Source organism: Neoarius graeffei, chromosome 5 (genome assembly GCF_027579695.1).
Source record: "Neoarius graeffei isolate fNeoGra1 chromosome 5, fNeoGra1.pri, whole genome shotgun sequence".
Taxonomy (NCBI): Eukaryota; Metazoa; Chordata; class Actinopteri; order Siluriformes; family Ariidae; genus Neoarius; species Neoarius graeffei.
The window spans coordinates 85,862,903-85,879,905 of NC_083573.1; the positions used below are offsets into that span (position 1 = coordinate 85,862,903).

A 17,003-nucleotide genomic window follows, 5' to 3' on the forward strand; every position below is an offset into this window, starting at 1 on the left:
TTTTTTTTTTTTTTAACCGACAACTAAAAAAAAATTAACCGGTTGACGTTGATTCGGTCAAACGTTCATCGGTTAACATCCCTAGTTTAAAATCAGATAGAAAACCAAAAAACTATACAGTACTGTGCAAAAGTCTTCGGCATGGTGATCCCCCCCCCATACATACTTTGTTATAGATTTGTCTTATGACTTTTACATTATCAAGTCGGCACAAAAACATTTTCGAGTCCAAACGTTCGTTTTCCAGCACAAAGTTAAATGAAACAAGAAAAAGAAGTTTGTATCTGAGCAGCATATTACATAAGAGCCCACGTTTTAGATTAAAACAGAAAACATAATGAAGGCTGCTGGGTTTTGGTGTAAAATGAAGAAGCGAGTGTGACAGTCAAAGTGTCCAGAAGAACTGCGGCTGGTTCTGGAAGATGCTCAGTAAAACCTACACCTCATTTCCGCATAAAACTGCACTCACTGGACCGGAGACTTTTTAAATGTTAAAACATTTCTACAGCATTTCTTTACATGTGCCAAAGACTTTTGTACAGCACTGTATATAATTACAGAAGGTCATTGTTTTGATGAACCAGCGATCATCTTTCTTGAATTTATTGCTGTATGGTGTAGAATATCCTCCTTTGTCCTTGGAGACTATAATATGATTCCGTGATGCAGTGAGAACCGTAATACTGCCACGTTTCCTCCACTTTGTGTTCCACCCTGAAGTGTAACTATAACGTTTGCAGTCGATGAGCTGTGCAGACACGCTACAGTACACCAGGAGCACATACCGTAACTGCGCTGCACTCAACCAGAACGTTGTGGTTCTCTTTGTGTAATCGAGGAATGAGTCTGGGCCATTTCCCTGGTGAACACGCTGACGTGCTAGATAAATGTTTTGGTTTTGGGCCGATGCCTGACTTTAGATTATGCAATCCCAGATGTCTGTGGTGCTCGAGGCGTCCCTGGAATCCATTTTATTGGGCTGAACAGGACTGCATTCACAGTGTTAACTGAATTACGGGGCTTGCATACTTTAACTATTTAGTCTTTAACAGCAGTGTGATATAGTGTTCAGCTGCCTTGGAGAGTACGGTATATGACTGCAAATCGAGAAAATATACACAGCATCAGGAGAGGGGTTTCTGTAACAGGGCATATGTTTAAAATATTTACTGCATTATATGTATGATGGAGGACATATGGTGGTGATTGACATTTATTCTCTCTCTCTCTCTCTGTGTCTCTGTTTCTCTCTCGGTCTCTGTGTCTGCATGTGTGTTTCTCTCTCTGCGTGTGTTTTTCTCTCTCTCTCTGCGTGTGTTTCTCTGTCTGTGTGTGTCTCTCTCTGTATGTTTCTCTCTTTGTCTCTGTGTCTCTCTCTGTGTTTCTCTCTCTCTGCGTGTGTTTCTCTTTGTCTCTGTGTATGTCTCTCTCTCTGTGTATGTTTTTTTTCTCTCTCTCTCGGTGTGTTTCTCTCTCTCTCTCTCTCTCTCTCACTGTGTCTGTGTCTTTCTGTCTGTGTCTGTCTCTTTCTCTTGGTCTCTCTCTGTGTTTCTGTCTCTGTGTGTATGTGTGTGTCTCTCTGCGTGTGTGTTTCTCTGTCTCTCTCTCTCTCTCTCTCTGTGTTTCTCTTTGTCTCTCTGTGTGTATTTTTTATCTCTCTCACTGTGTGTGTGTGTCTTTCTCTTGGTCTCCCTCTGTCTGTGTGTCTCTCTCTGTCTGTGTTTATCTCTGTGTGTGTGTGTCTCTCTCTCTCTCTCTGTGTCTATCTATGTTTGTGTGTGTGTGTCTCTCTCTCTCTGTGTGTCTCTCTTTGTCTCCCTCTTTCTAGGATGACAGGCATAAGATTGCCAAACCACCCGTACGTAACCTCTCTCTTTTCTTAGAAATTCCCCTACTACTGATAATGTCTTCTATTTTTTTCTAAACTGGCACCATCCTGTGATGTATGTGATAAGTGTGTTGCTCCCCCCCCCTTCAGGAATCATTCGCGACTCTGGTTCCTGAACCCACAAGGTAAACCCAGAATGCACTGCACTAACCGTCATACTACGCTACTGAGAAACTCATGTCTTCACTTTCTTGAGAGTTTCTGTTCTACCAGAAATTGCACACATCTGGTGGTTAGCGCTTGAAGGAAATGACTGTATTCCTTACATTTACATCTGTATTTGTGTCTCAGATTCTAAGATTTGAGAAGTGACAAGCAGATGAGTCACTGGAGAAGAAAACATAACTTTGTGCTCTTATTGGATAATCACTCGCTCACTTACTCACTAGCTAGCAAGATAGCACTGCATAGAAACCAGCATGTTGAACTAAAACCTAACCGAGAGCACATGGATGATTAACTGGTTCTCAAATCCAGCTAAAGATCTTGTAGCTCCTGATGGTGCAGTTATTGGTGTCACCATCTTGTGCAGCAGATACTGAAAGCGAAGGTTCACATATTTTTGCCACTCACAGATATGTAATACTGCATCATTTTCCTCAATAAATACAGTTAGGTCCATATATATTTGGACACTGACACAAATTTTGTTTTTTTTTAACCTGTTTACTGAAATATGTTCAAGTTATAGTTATATAATGGACATGGACATAAAGTCCAGACTTTCAGCTTTCATTTGAGGGTATCCACATTAAAATTGGATGAAGGGTTTAGGAGTTTCAGCTCCTTAACATGTGTCACCCTGTTTTTAAAGGGACCAAAAGTAATTGGACAGTTGACTCAAAGGCTATTTCATGGGCAGGTGTGGGCAATTCCTTCGTTATGTCATTCTCAATTAAGCAGATAAAAGGCCTGGAGTTGATTTGAGGTGTGGTGTTTGCATTTGGAAGATTTTGCTGTGAAGAAAACATGCGGTCAAAGGAGCTCTCCATGCAGGTGAAACAAGCCATCCTTAAGCTGTGAAAACAGAAAAAACCCATCCGAGAAACTGCTACAATATTAGGAGTGGCAAAATCTACAGTTTGGTACATCCTGAGAAAGAAAGAAAGCACTGGTGAACTCATCAATGCAAAAAGACCTGGACGCCCACAGAAGACAACAGTGGTGGATGATCACAAAATAATTTCCATGGTGAAGAGAAACCCCTTCACAACAGCCAACCAAATGAACAACACTCTCCAGGAGGTAGGCGTATCAATATCCAAATCTACCATAAAGAGAAGACTGCATGAAAGTAAATACAGAGGGTTCACTGCACGGTGCAAGCCACTCATAAGCCTCAAGAATAAAAAGGCTAGATTGGACTTTGCTAAAAAAACATCTAAAAAAGCCAGCACAGTTCTGGAAGAACATTCTTTGGACAGATGAAACCAAGATCAACCTCTACCAGAATGATGGAAAGAAAAAAGTATGGCGAAGGTGTGGTACAGCTCATGATCCAAAGCATACCACATCATCTGTAAAACATGGCAGAGGCAGTGTGATGGCTTGGGCATGCATGGCTGCCAGTGGCACTGGGTCACTAGTGTTTATTGATGATGTGACACAGGACAGAAGCAGCCGGATGAATTCTGAGGTATTCAGAGACATACTGTGTGCTCAAATCCAGCCAAACTGATTGGTCGGCGTTTCATAATACAGATGGACAATGACCCAAAACATAAAGCCAAAGCAACCCAGGAGTTTATTAAAGCAAAGAAGTGGAATATTCTTGAATGGCCAAGTCAGTCACCTGATCTCAACCCAATTGAGCATGCATTTCACTTGTTAAAGACTAAACTTCAGACAGAAAGGCCCACAAACAAACAGCAACTGAAAACCGGTGCAGTAAAGGCCTGGCAGAGCATTAAAAAGGAGGAAACGCAGCGTCTGGTGATGTCCATGAGTTCAAGACTTCAGGCAGTCATTGCCAGCAAAGGGTTTTCAACCAAGTATTAGAAATGAACATTTTATTTACAATTATTTAATTTGTCCAATTACTTTTGAGCCCCTGAAATGAAGGGATTGTGTTTAAAAAATGCTTTAGTTCCTCACATTTGTATGCAATCATTTTGTTCAACCCACTGAATTAAAGCTGAAAGTCTGAACTTCAACTGCATCTGAATTGTTTTGTTCACAATTCATTGTGGTAATGTACAGAACCGAAATTAGAAAAATGTTGCCTCTGTCCAAATATTTATGGACCTAACTGTAAATGACCAAGGATAATAGTTTTGTCTCATTTGTTTAACTGGGTTCTCTTTATCTTGTGTGAAAATCTGATGATGTTTTAGGTCATATTTATGCAGAAATATATAGAAAATTCTAAAGGGTTCACAAACTTTCAGGCACCACTGTATGTTACAAATATGACATGACTGAAAGAAAACAGCGTTGTACCTCATTATAATGTCCATCTACAGTATTTTTATCTTAGAAATAATTTTTTAAAAAGCCATATAATAAACTCCTCATTAACTTCGCTTGCTTGGTCTTTACGGGAAAATATCAAACCGAGGTCTTGACAGCACAAACCGAGCCGGTCTGTGCAAAAAGACCGAGCTCTGATATTTTCCTAAAAAAGACCAAGCAAGCGAGGTTAATAAGGAGTTATTAATGTGCACTAGCATTTGAGGAGTTTCTTAATGTTATGAAGACTGTTCAGGGTTTGATGATGGAGTTGTGTGTTTCTTCTTTCTCCTTTGGCTGAAGCTGGTGGTCGAACTGGTTGATACCTCTCCTCGCCGCTGCGATCGTCACCCTGATGTACCGCATGTACACAGCCGAAGATGAATGACCGGTGCCGACACGCCCTTTTAGTGGACTGTTGGTGTTCGCGGTCACTGCTGTCTCTAACTTCCTCAGCACGCATCACATCCCGAACTCCAACACCCATTAGATCACACATTTCAGGTTTTCTCACCAGCCATCACAGCTATAATGAATGAAGGCCTTTTTTTTTTTTTAGAGGGACAGTTTTCCAGTACATGTGTAAGAATTTAAATTTTGATATTTTAATGTTCTGATAATACGATGGAGAAGTATTCACAATGGAAATATGTGACCACACACACATGAAAATGTAAAACTGAGGCGTAGCTTCGATTGTCTCTCTGTGCTATCATTGTGTAAATATAATTATGGAATAAGTGTTGCAAGCTTGTGTGTAATAAAACTCTACATGGCTGTAGGAGCTGCATAATGATTTCTCAGTGTGTGTAGAAACCTGCTTTTGGAAATTGAAAAATGTAATTAGTGTACAGGCATATAGACACCTGAGGCATTATCAGTGATTTTTTTTTTTTAAATGATTTTTAACACCCATAGATCCACACTGGTCCTTAAAGGCGACCCTTTTTCTTTGCTCCTACTCACTTTTTTATATCTCAATTACGTGATTTCACACTGGATTACAACACATTTTATTTTTTTTAACGTGGCTGTCGTATCCTGTTGTACAGGGATCACCACTCACTAATTTAGGACTAGGTTCACACTCAGTCCAACACATTTTAGAGTTTTCCCTGCTCCCAATCCAACTCATCTCATCTAATCAGCTAATTATTAATCAGCCGAGGGAACGTGGGTGTACTAGTATTTGGGGGGGGGGCACGAAAATGTTTAGGAGAAGTGGGAGTCCAGGACCAGGGTTGGGAAAAGAAGGGAACAGTCCTGAAACATAGCCATTGATTCTACATATATACATAATATATTTTAGTACCAGTCAAAAGTTTGGACACACCTTCTAATTCAATGTTTATTTTTATTAATCGATTAAAAGACACTTCATGTCTTAAAGTAATGATGGATGTCGTTTCTCTTTACTTGGTTGAACTTGTGAGTTCTTGACATAATATGGATTACTACAGTTGTTGAATAGGGCCATTTACTGTATTTTTATTATTATTATTTACTGTTTGATCTCGAACGCAATAATAAGGCAAGAAACTCGTACGCTAATTAACTTTTGACGAAGCTCAGCTGTTAATTGAAAAGCATTCAATTAACAGCTGGTTAAGATAACGCCAATAGTATGTAAAGTGTCATCAAGGTAAACGCTGGATCCTTTGAAGAATTAAAATATGAAACATTTTTTGTTTACCACATGATTCCATAAATATATTCTATCCACATTCACTGGATATAAGCAGTCGTGCGCTCTGATTGGCTACTCTACTACTAGGCTATCAGCTCATATACCATGAGTAGAGAAAAACAAAATTGTGGCGTGTTGCTGAACCAGCCGAGGATGAAATAAAAACTCTGCTCTGAAACAAAACCCCAAAAAATAAAAAAAAAATATGGAATAAAAGTATTTGATGGTAAAAATGGATCTTTTATTTTTCAATCATTATAGCATTTTTCATAAATTGCTAGGCGGCACGGTGGTGTAGTGGTTAGTGCTGTCGCCTCACAGCAAGAAGGTCCTGGGTTCGAGCCCCGTGGCTGGCGAGGGCCTTTCTGTGTGGAGTTTGCATGTTCTCCCCGTGTCCGCGTTGGTTTCCTCCGGGTGCTCTGGTTTCCCCCACAGTCCAAAGACATGCAGGTTAGGCTAACTGGTGACTCTAAATTGAGCGTAGGTGTGAATGTGAGTGTGAATGGTTGTCTGTGTCTATGTGTCAGCCCTGTGATGACCTGGCGACTTGTCCAGGGTGTACCCCGCCTTTCGCCCGTAGTCAGCTGGGATAGGCTCCAGCTTGCCTGCGACCCTGTAGAACAGGATAAAGTGGCTAGAGATAATGAGATGAGATAAATTGCTACTGTTGTTTTGCCAGTTTGTTTATATTCTAAGTGGAAATGATTTTGTCGGACGGTTTGCGTAAACTTTATTGAATTTGCTAGAAATAAAAATACTCTTTCTCAAAATCCAGTGACTGTGGATAGAATAAAACAGTTATTCCACTCAATCTCGTTATACATGGCTTATAGCCAAGTCTGTGCTACATGCCTCGTCGACTATTAGCTCATATACGACTCGATTTTGTGGAATAAGTTAAATATGTTCCATGTGTTATTTTATAGTTTTGATGTCTTCAGTATTGTTGTACAATGTAGAAAATAGTCAAAATATAGAAAGACCTATGAATGAGTATGGGGTGTACAAACTTTTGGCTGGGACTGTTTTTTTAAAAACACACACACACACACACACACACAGTACTGTGCAAAAGTCTTAGACACCCCTTTTTGAGTCCAAACGTAGATTTTTATTTTATGACTTTTACACTGAGTCAGTACAAAACCATTTTAGATTCCAAACATTAGTTTTCCAGCACGAATTTAAATGTTACAGAGAGAGTATTTCTATGTCGTTAAAGAAAGCAGCAGATTATGTAAGGGACACTTTTCAGACTAAAACATAATCAAGGCTGCTGTGTTTTGTTGCAAAAAGGAAGCAGTCGTGACAAAGTCTCCAGAAGAACTGTGGCTGGTTTTAAACTCTACAGCTCATTTCCTTATAAAACTGCACTCGTTGTACCTGAGACTACTATTTTTTTTTTTAAGCAAAGGATTGTCTCACACCAAATATTGACTTTGTTTCATTTATTACTCTTTACTGCTCTTTATTGTGATTTTTTTTAAATCTCAAAACATTTAATATCTTAATTTTTAAGGGCATCTTTGCTCTCCAGCTTTTCTTTGCACAGTACTGTAGGTGTTGGAGTGATTTAAATCCGGCCCTAGTGAACCCATATCCTCTAACGTATCTGTCCCAGCTGACAAAGGGCTTTATCAATATCAAGGACTTGTATTGAGGACCACTGGGGTACTGATGGATAGAAACCGTGCTAAAGCATTCCACTTTATACCACTGAATGTCAGCAATATTGTCATAAAGATCATTCTGTACCCTGTGAAATATTGCCGTTTACGTATTTTGGAGCACCCCAAATATTCATTTTTTTTTCTCTAAAGTGACCCAAGATGTACAAAGAGAAGTATTTCCAAGCTTTGTTTTGTCTGCTACACACTTTGACACACACACACGCAGGGCAGACTGTTCTGGACCGGTTCTGATCCACAGAGACTCGAGGAAAATGAAGATTGTTCATGTGTTCCAGGAGAAGAGCAGTATGTAAACGTCCATGTGACTGATCCACTCAGGAATAGCATTATGGTCAACAAAGCACAGTTAAAAATCCTTTCCTATTAAAAAAAAAAAGAGCTTATGTGGAAAAGAGTAATTTGTTGGGTTATTTTTCCATTGTTCATCCTTTAATTGCATTAAAGAACTAATTATGTTGAGTTTTCTGTTCTTGTGTGTTTTTTGGTGTGTGAGAGAGGGGGAGGGATGGATGGAGAGAGACGGACAGGTGATGAGAGGCAGAGAGGGGGACGGGGAGAGAGATGGACGGAGAGACTGACTGACAGATGGAGGGATGGAGAGAAATGGACAGACAGATGGATGGAGAGAGGGGGACAGAGAGATGGATGAACAGATAGACAGAGATGGATGGACGGACTTTCCATTGTTCATCCTTAAAGAATTAATTATGTTGAGTTTTCTGTTCTTGGATGTGAGGGGGAGGGACGGACGGAGAGAGACAGATGAGAAGCAGAGAGGGGGATGGAGAGAGACAGAGGGATGGAGAGAGATGGAGAGGGATGGACAGAGACAGATAGTCTTTGTAACTTTTGTATAAAATATTCATGATGTTGCTTTGCTTCACTGTTGACACATCATCCATCCATCTATCCATCTATCTTCCACTGTAAATTGGATTTACTGTACACTTCTTGATGTGACAGACACTTTCATCTGAAGTGCAACAGAACCAAAGAACAAAGCTGTGTAAAGCAGCTGACTGGAATACAAAGTGTAGGACAGTTGTCAGAAGAATTAGAAGGGCGCTTGGTAGAGTTCATACCTCCGCCAAGTCACATAACATCAAATCACTTGAACCTAGGATCATACTAAAGCTGTACACCAAATTTCATCAAAATCTGTTCACTACTTTTTGAGTTACGTTGGGAACAGTTTTTAAAAAAATCCTGGATCCACATACATATCTGGATTGGATTTGCATCAAAATCTGATGAATTGTTCTTTGGCCCATGGCCCACCTTTCCACAACATTTCATTAAAATCCGTTCACTACTTTTTGAGTTATGTTGGAAATAGACAGACAAACGGAGGAGAAAAGATGACCTGCTCCAACAAAGTTGCCAGAAGTAACAAAGCAAGCAGCAGCTGACCACAGTAGTCAGATTACGTATAAGTGCACACTGTGGTCACGAAGCGACTAATGGAGATGCTTGTTTTACTTAATTCTGTACAGTAATGTCAAGAATATGAGTAACTGAGAAATAACAGTGGTTTGTGTATCAGAAAGAGAAACATGTCTCGGTCGACACCTATACACACTCATGAAACCAGAGCTGCACTGTCAGAAATAGGGGTACAGTAGGGGTACATTTCTCTCCCTCAAGGTCCAATCTACACTAAAGTACCCCTGAGGGCTCATTATTGGACCTCAATGTGTTCCTTTTAGGACCAATTATATACAATATATATATATATACAGTGGTGCTTGAAAGTTTGTGAACCTTTTAGAATTTCCTATATTTTTGGATAAATATGACCAAAAACATAATCAGATTTTCACACAAGTCCTAAAAGTAGATAAAGAGAACCCAGTTAAACAAATGAGACAAAAATATTATACTTGGTCATTTATTTATTGAGGAAAATGATCCAATATTACATATCTGTCAGTGGCAAAAGTATGTGAACATTTGCTTTCAGTATCTGGTGTGACCCCCTTGTGCAGCAATAACTGCAACTAAACGTTTCCGGTAACTGTTGATCAGTCCTGCACACCGGCTTGGAGGAATTTTAGCCCATTCCTCCGTACAGAACAGCTTCAACTCTGGGATGTTGGTGGGTTTCCTCACATGAACTGCTCACTTCAGGTCCTTCCACAACATTTCGATTGGATTAAGGTCAGGACTTTAACTTGGCCATTCCAAAACATTTTTATTCTTCTTTAACCATTCTTTGGTAGAACGACTTGTGTGTTTAGGGTTGTTGTCTTGCTGGATGACCCACCTTCTCTTGAGATTCAGTTCATGGACAGATGTCCTGACATTTTCCTTTTGAATTTGCTGGTATAATTCAGAATTCATTGTTCCATCAGTGATGGCAAGCCGTCCTGGCCCAGATGCAGCAAAACAGGCCCAAACCATGTGTGGCAGCGGGGGCGTGGTCAAGCACTGGTCTGTGACAGGAGGGCGGAGTCAGGGAAGGTAAGTGGCAGAATCACTTCACCTGAGAGCAATTAACCTGTGTTTGTGTGTCTTCCCAGGGACCGCGCCCTATTTAGGGAGGGAGAGCGAGAGCAGAGGAGATCTCTCCCGAACCAGACACCTGATGTGTGTGTGTGCGTGTGTCTGTGTTAAACATATTGTGTTCCCTGAAAAGTGGAGCAATAAAACTATTTGTTGAACCTGATCTCTGTCCTGCCGTCCTCTGTGCTCCACCCACACCTAGGGAAAGCTACAGTGGTGCCGAAACCCGGGAAATGGAGCACCAACCCAGCAGCCCCATGGAATCCTCCCCGTTCACCGACCTGGTCCACGCCCTCGCCACGGCTCAGCAAAGCCAGCACCAGGCGCTCGTCACACTCCGAAAGGAACAAGAGCGGCGCTTCGATGCCCTGGTGCTGGCCCAGCAAGAAGATCGCAAGGCGTTCCGGCGTCTCCTCGCGTCGGCGGGGCCCACCAGCGCTCCGGCCGCGGGCCCGTCTCCCCTCACCTTAACTAAGATGGGCCCGCAGGATGACCCCGAGGCTTTCTTCACGTTATTCGAGCAGGTCGCTGAAGCCTCGGGGTGGCCGATGGAGCAGCGCGCGGCGCGCCTCCTCCCCCTCCTGACGGGAGAGGCGCAGCTGGCTGCACTACAGCTCCCCGCCGATCGCCGGCTGGCCTACGCCGACCTTCGCCGGGCTGTCCTTCAGCGCGTGGGGCGCACGCCGGAGCAGCAGCGCCAGCGCTTCCGCGCGCTGCGGATGGAGGAAGTCGGCAGCCCGTTCGCGTTCGGCCAGCAGCTCCGGGACGCCTGCTGGCGGTGGCTGAGGGCCGAAGATCGCGACGCCGAGGGAATCGTCGATCAGGTGGTACTGGAACAGTTCATCGCCCGCTTACCAGCAGGAGCCGCGGAGTGGGTCCAGTGCCACCGCCCGGCGTCGCTGGATCAGGCAGTCGAGCTGGCGGAGGATCATCTGGCGGCTGTCTCGGCGGCAGGACAGCAGATGTCGACATCTCTTCTCTCCTCTTCTCTTTCTCTCTCTCCCCTCCTTCTGTGTCCCATCCTCGCCCCATTCCCCCACCGCGGAGGCGGGGGCCGGCACCACCCCTGCCGGCCCGCCGCACCCGCGGTGCCCTCCCGTTTCTCCCTTCTGTGTCTGTCTCTCCCCCACCTCAGGTGAGTGAGCCCCAGAGCACCGGTGCAGAGGGGAAGCCCGGGCCGGTTTGCTGGCGCTGCGGGGAACCGCACCACCTTCAACAGCAGTGCACAGCAATGGAAGTGGGCGCGGTGGTTTGGATCCCCGACGCTCCAGAGGCCGCCCTCGATCGGGCCGGAGCGTATCGCATACCGGTGAGTATCCAAGGGGCTACATATCAGGCATTGGTGGATTCTGGTTGTAATCAGACCTCAATTCGCCAAAGCCTGGTTCAAAACGAGGCATTGGGGGGAGCACAAGGGGTGAAGGTTTTGTGTGTGCACGGGGATGTTCACAGCTACCCTTTGGTGTCGGTCCATATTATTTTCAGAGGGGAAAAATTTATAGTGAATCCTCGCCTTACCCACTCGTTAATTTTGGGGACTGATTGGCCGGGATTTCGGGGTTTAATGACGCGCCTAGTAGAGAGTGGGTCCTGCCAGTTGACAGGGGGAGGTCCCGGTGTCGTTTTGGCGGGAGCAGCTGTCGCAGAGCCGTCTACGTCATCTCCGCGTCAGGGTGAGGAGCCACCGGCTCCTCCTCTCTCTATTGGGGAATCCCTCGCGGATTTCCCATTGGAGCAGTCGCGAGACGAGACTCTGCGGCATGCGTTTGACCAAGTGAGAGTAATCGATGGTCAAACGCTCCCGCCGAACGCCACCCCGTCCTTCCCCTACTTCGCGATTATGAAGGATAGGTTATACCGAGTGACGCAGGACACTCAAACTAAAGAGCGAGTCACGCAGCTTTTGATTCCAAAGAGCCGCCGGGAATTGGTATTCCAGGCGGCTCACTTTAATCCCATGGCTGGACACTTAGGGCAGGATAAAACACTAGCCCGAATAATGGCCCGATTCTATTGGCCGGGGATTCGCGGCGATGTCCGTAGGTGGTGTACGGCATGCCGCGAATGCCAGTTAGTAAATCCAGCGGCCATTCCAAAAGCGCCATTGCGCCCTCTACCGTTAATCAAGACCCCGTTTGAAAGAATTGGGATGGATCTCGTCGGGCCATTAGATCGGTCAGCACGAGGGTACCGCTTTATATTAGTTCTAGTGGACTATGCAACGCGATACCCGGAAGCAGTGCCTCTGCGCAATATCTCAGCACGCAGTATTGCAGAGGCACTCTTCCGCGTCATCTCCCGAGTTGGAATCCCGAAAGAGATTCTGACTGATCAAGGCACTACGTTTATGTCACGAACACTACGCGAACTGTATGGGTTATTGGGGATTAAGCCGATCCGCACCAGTGTGTATCACCCACAAATGGACGGTTTAGTAGAACGGTTCAACCGCACCCTCAAAAATATCATTAAGAAATTCGTAAGTGAGGACGCACGTAATTGGGATAAGTGGCTCGAACCCTTGCTGTTCTCAGTGCGAGAGGTCCCTCAAGCCTCCACAGGGTTCTCCCCGTTCGAATTATTATATGGGCGTAAGCCGCGCGGCATCCTGGACGTGCTGCGGGAAAATTGGGAGGAGGGACCTTCACAAAGTAAGAATGAAATTCAGTACGTTATGGACCTGCGCGCAAAACTCCATACGCTCACCCACCTAACTCAGGAGAATTTACGGCAGGCCCAGGAACGGCAAGCCCGCCTGTACAACAAGGGTACGTGCCTTAGAGAGTTCACACCGGGAGATAAAGTACTCGTACTCTTGCCCACGTCGAGCTCCAAATTAATCGCCAAGTGGCAAGGACCCTTTGAGGTCACACGGCGAGTCGGGGACGTCGACTATGAGGTGAGGCAAGCAGACAGGGGTGGGGCGCTACAGATTTACCACCTCAATCTGCTCAAACTCTGGAACGAGGAGGTCCCCATGGCGTTGGTGTCGGTAGTTCCGGAGAAGGCGGAGCTGGGGCCGGAGGTTCAAAAAGGGAATTTGGCATCACGTACCTCTCCGGTCCCCTGTGGAGACCACCTCTCCCCGACCCAACTCACGGAGGTCGCCCAGTTGCAGGCCGAGTTTTCGGATGTGTTCTCGCCCCTGCCCGGTTGCACTAACCTCATAGAACACCACATAGAGACACCCCCGGGGGTGGTAGTGCGTAGCCGCCCTTATAGACTACCCGAACACAAAAAAAAGGTGGTTCGGGAAGAACTTCAGGCCATGCTCGAAATGGGCATCGTCGAGGAGTCCCACAGCGACTGGAGCAGCCCGGTGGTCTTGGTTCCCAAGGCCGACGGCTCGGTCCGGTTCTGTGTGGACTATAGAAAAGTCAACGCGGTGTCTAAATTCGACGCGTACCCAATGCCTCGTATTGATGAGCTGCTCGATCGACTAGGCACGGCTCGCTTTTACTCGACACTGGATTTAACGAAGGGATATTGGCAGATCCCCTTGACTCCATTATCCCGGGAGAAAACGGCCTTTTCCACACCGTTCGGCTTACACCAGTTCGTCACACTTCCGTTTGGGCTGTTTGGGGCGCCCGCTACGTTTCAGCGGCTGATGGACCGGGTCCTCCGGCCCCACGCCACCTATGCGGCCGCCTACCTGGACGACATTATCGTTTATAGTAACGACTGGCAGCGGCACCTGCAACACCTGAGGGCCGTCCTTAGGTCGCTGAGACGGGCGGGACTCACGGCCAACCCAAAGAAGTGTGTGATTGGGCGGGTGGAAGTACGGTATCTGGGCTTCCACTTGGGCAACGGGCAGGTGCGTCCCCAAATTAATAAGACAGCAGCGATTGCGGCCTGCCCGAGGCCCAAGACCAAAAAGGGGGTGAGACAGTTCCTGGGGCTGGCTGGCTACTATCGTAGGTTTATACCTAATTATTCAGATGTCACCAGCCCGCTGACTGACCTCACTAAAAAGGGGGCGCCAGATCCGGTCCAGTGGACGGAGCAGTGCCAGCGGGCTTTCTCGGAGGTAAAGGCTGCACTGTGTGGGGGGCCACTTTTACACTCCCCTGACTTCTCTCTCCCTTTTATGTTACAGACGGATGCGTCGGACAGAGGGCTGGGGGCCGTTTTGTCCCAGCAGGTGGAGGGGGAGGATCGCCCAGTCCTATACATCAGCCGGAAGCTGTCAGTGCGGGAGGGGCGCTACAGCACGATTGAAAAGGAGTGCCTGGCGATCAAATGGGCGGTCCTCGCCCTCCGGTACTACCTGCTGGGGCGCTCTTTCACCCTCTGTTCGGACCACGCGCCCCTCCAGTGGCTCCACCGCATGAAAGATGCCAACGCGCGGATCACCCGTTGGTATCTGGCGCTCCAACCCTTTAATTTCAAGGTGGTCCACAGGCCGGGGGCGCAGATGGTCGTGACGGACTTCCTCTCCCGTCAAGGGGGGGGGGGGAGTCGGCTGCGGGCCGGACGGCTGCCCGGCCTGAGTCGGGCGGTGGGGGTATGTGGCAGTGGGGGCGTGGTCAAGCACCGGTCTGTGACAGGAGGGCGGAGTCAGGGAAGGTAAGTGGCAGAATCACTTCACCTGAGAGCAATTAACCTGTGTTTGTGTGTCTTCCCAGGGACCGCGCCCTATTTAGGGAGGGAGAGCGAGAGCAGAGGAGATCTCTCCCGAACCAGACATCTGATGTGTGTGTGTGCGTGTGTCTGTGTTAAACATATTGTGTTCCCTGAAAAGTGGAGCAATAAAACTATTTGTTGAACCTGATCTCTGTCCTGCCGTCCTCTGTGCTCCACCCACACCTAGGGAAAGCTACACCATGATACTACCACCACCATGTTTCACAGATGGGATAAGGTTCTTATGCAGGAATGCAGTGTTTTCCTTTCTCCAAACATAACGCTTCTCATTTAAACCAAAAAGTTCTATTTCGGTCTCATCCGTCCCCAAAACATTTTTCTCATAGCCTTCTGGCTTGTCCACGTGATCTTTAGCAAACTGCAGACGAGCAGCAATGTTCTTTTCGGAGAGCAGTGGCTTTCTCCTTGCAACCCTACCATGCACACCATTGTAGTTCAGTGTTCTCCTGATGGTGGACTCATGAACATTAACATTAGCCAATGTGAGAAAGGCCTTCAGTTGCTTAGAAGTTACCCTGAGGTCCTTTGTGACCTCGCCAACTATTACATGCCTTGCTCTTGGAGTGATCTTTGTTGGTCGACCACTCCTGGGGAGGGTAACAATGGTCTTGAATTTCCTCCATTTGTACACAATCTGTCTGACTGTGGACTGGTGGAGTCCAAACTCTTTAGAGATGGTTTTGTAACCTTTTCCAGCCTGATGAGCATCAACAACGCTTTTTCTGAGGTCCTCAGAAATCTCCTTTGTTCGTGCCATGATACACTTCCACAAACGTGTTGTGAAGATCAGACTTTGATAGATCCCTGTTCTTTAAATAAAACAGGATGCCCACTCACACCTGATTGTCATCCCATTGACTGAAAACACCTGACTCTAATTTCACCTTCAAATTAACTGCTAATCCTAGAGGTTCACATACTTTTGCCACTCACAGATATGTAATCTTGGATCATTTTCCTCAATAAATAAATGATCAAGTATAATATTTTTGTCTCATTTGTTTAACTGGGTTCTCTTTATCTACTTTTAGGACTTGTGTGAAAAATCTGATGATGTTTTCGGTCATATTTATGCAAAAATATAGAAAATTCTAAAGGGTTCACAAACTTTCAAGCACCACTGTATATGTTCCCAAGCAGTATATATAAAAGGGTACAAATAAGTACCTGAGAAGGTACTGCCCCAGTGACAAGCCAGTGTACCCCTAAAGGTACAATCATGTACTTTATTTTCTAAGAGTGTGTGAGGATCACTGGAGAGAATAAAACTGCTCCTTTTGTGCAGAACACTGTGTTTTCACACTTGGTCCATTTTAGCATTCCAAGTGGTCAGTGATTGATGACTTGGTATACATCCTGCATGCATATGTGAACACAACCCCTCTAAAACGACCTGCAAGTGAACTGTACTTGGATCTTCTCTGGAGATGCTTGGCTGTGTTTCAGTTTGTTCTCCACTTGATTTGTGTCTTGTGAAAACAAAAATATTCGCAGTCTGCTTTGTGTTTTGTTTTATGGCAAAAGAACTTCATGCTTGCTGTAGGTGTGGTTTGTTGACCTTACAGTTAAAAAACAAAAAGAAAAAAAAAACTCATTGGTGTCAAAGGGGAAGCCATGGTGTGAAAGTAAGAGAAGCAGCTTTGGGCCCAAGAGGTCACTGGTTTGATTCCCTGGACCAGCAGGAATGGCTGAAGTGCCCTTGAGCAGGGCACCGAACCCCCAATGCTCCCTGGGCTGCCCACTGCTGTGGGTATATCAGGGTCCTGTTGTATGTCGCTCTTGATAAGAGTGTCTGCTAATGTTAGGAAGAAGAACAAAATGAATAAAAAGAAGAACAAAATATTTGGCGTATATTACTACTGAACGATCCAGTCACAGGCTACTTGTGTACATTTGTACACTTCAGCTTATTCATGAAGTTATGCAATCAGCCAATCATTTGGCAGCAGAACAGAAAGACACAAAATCATGCAGATACAGGATAAGACGTACTGGTGTTCCTATAAAAATGGCCAGTGAGTGTATGTTGGGTATACATTTATTGCACTGTGTCTTTGCTAACCACTGACATGAAAGTCATAAGTAAGCCTTTGGCATCACGCAAGAGTCAAGCTTTGTTTCTTCACCAGATGCTTCT

The 17,003-nt window shown here is 45.4% G+C and overlaps 2 protein-coding genes across 2 annotated transcripts in view; one reads left to right on the forward strand and one right to left on the reverse strand.

Moving 5' to 3' along the window:
• The window catches only part of LOC132887108 (cytochrome b5), a 41,205-nt gene extending 33,032 nt beyond the window's left edge, over positions 1–8,173 (forward strand). The window contains exons 3-5 of the mRNA XM_060922488.1: positions 1,829–1,858; positions 1,979–2,013; positions 4,640–8,173. Of these exons, the coding sequence (XP_060778471.1) occupies positions 1,829–1,858; positions 1,979–2,013; positions 4,640–4,724 (150 nt within the window). The 3' untranslated portion in view covers positions 4,725–8,173. The remainder of the gene's footprint in view (positions 1–1,828; positions 1,859–1,978; positions 2,014–4,639) is intronic.
• LOC132886149 (uncharacterized protein C18orf63-like) overlaps positions 1–17,003 on the reverse strand; it is a 215,411-nt gene that overhangs the window by 118,710 nt on the left and 79,698 nt on the right. The gene's annotated exons all lie outside the window — the stretch shown is intronic.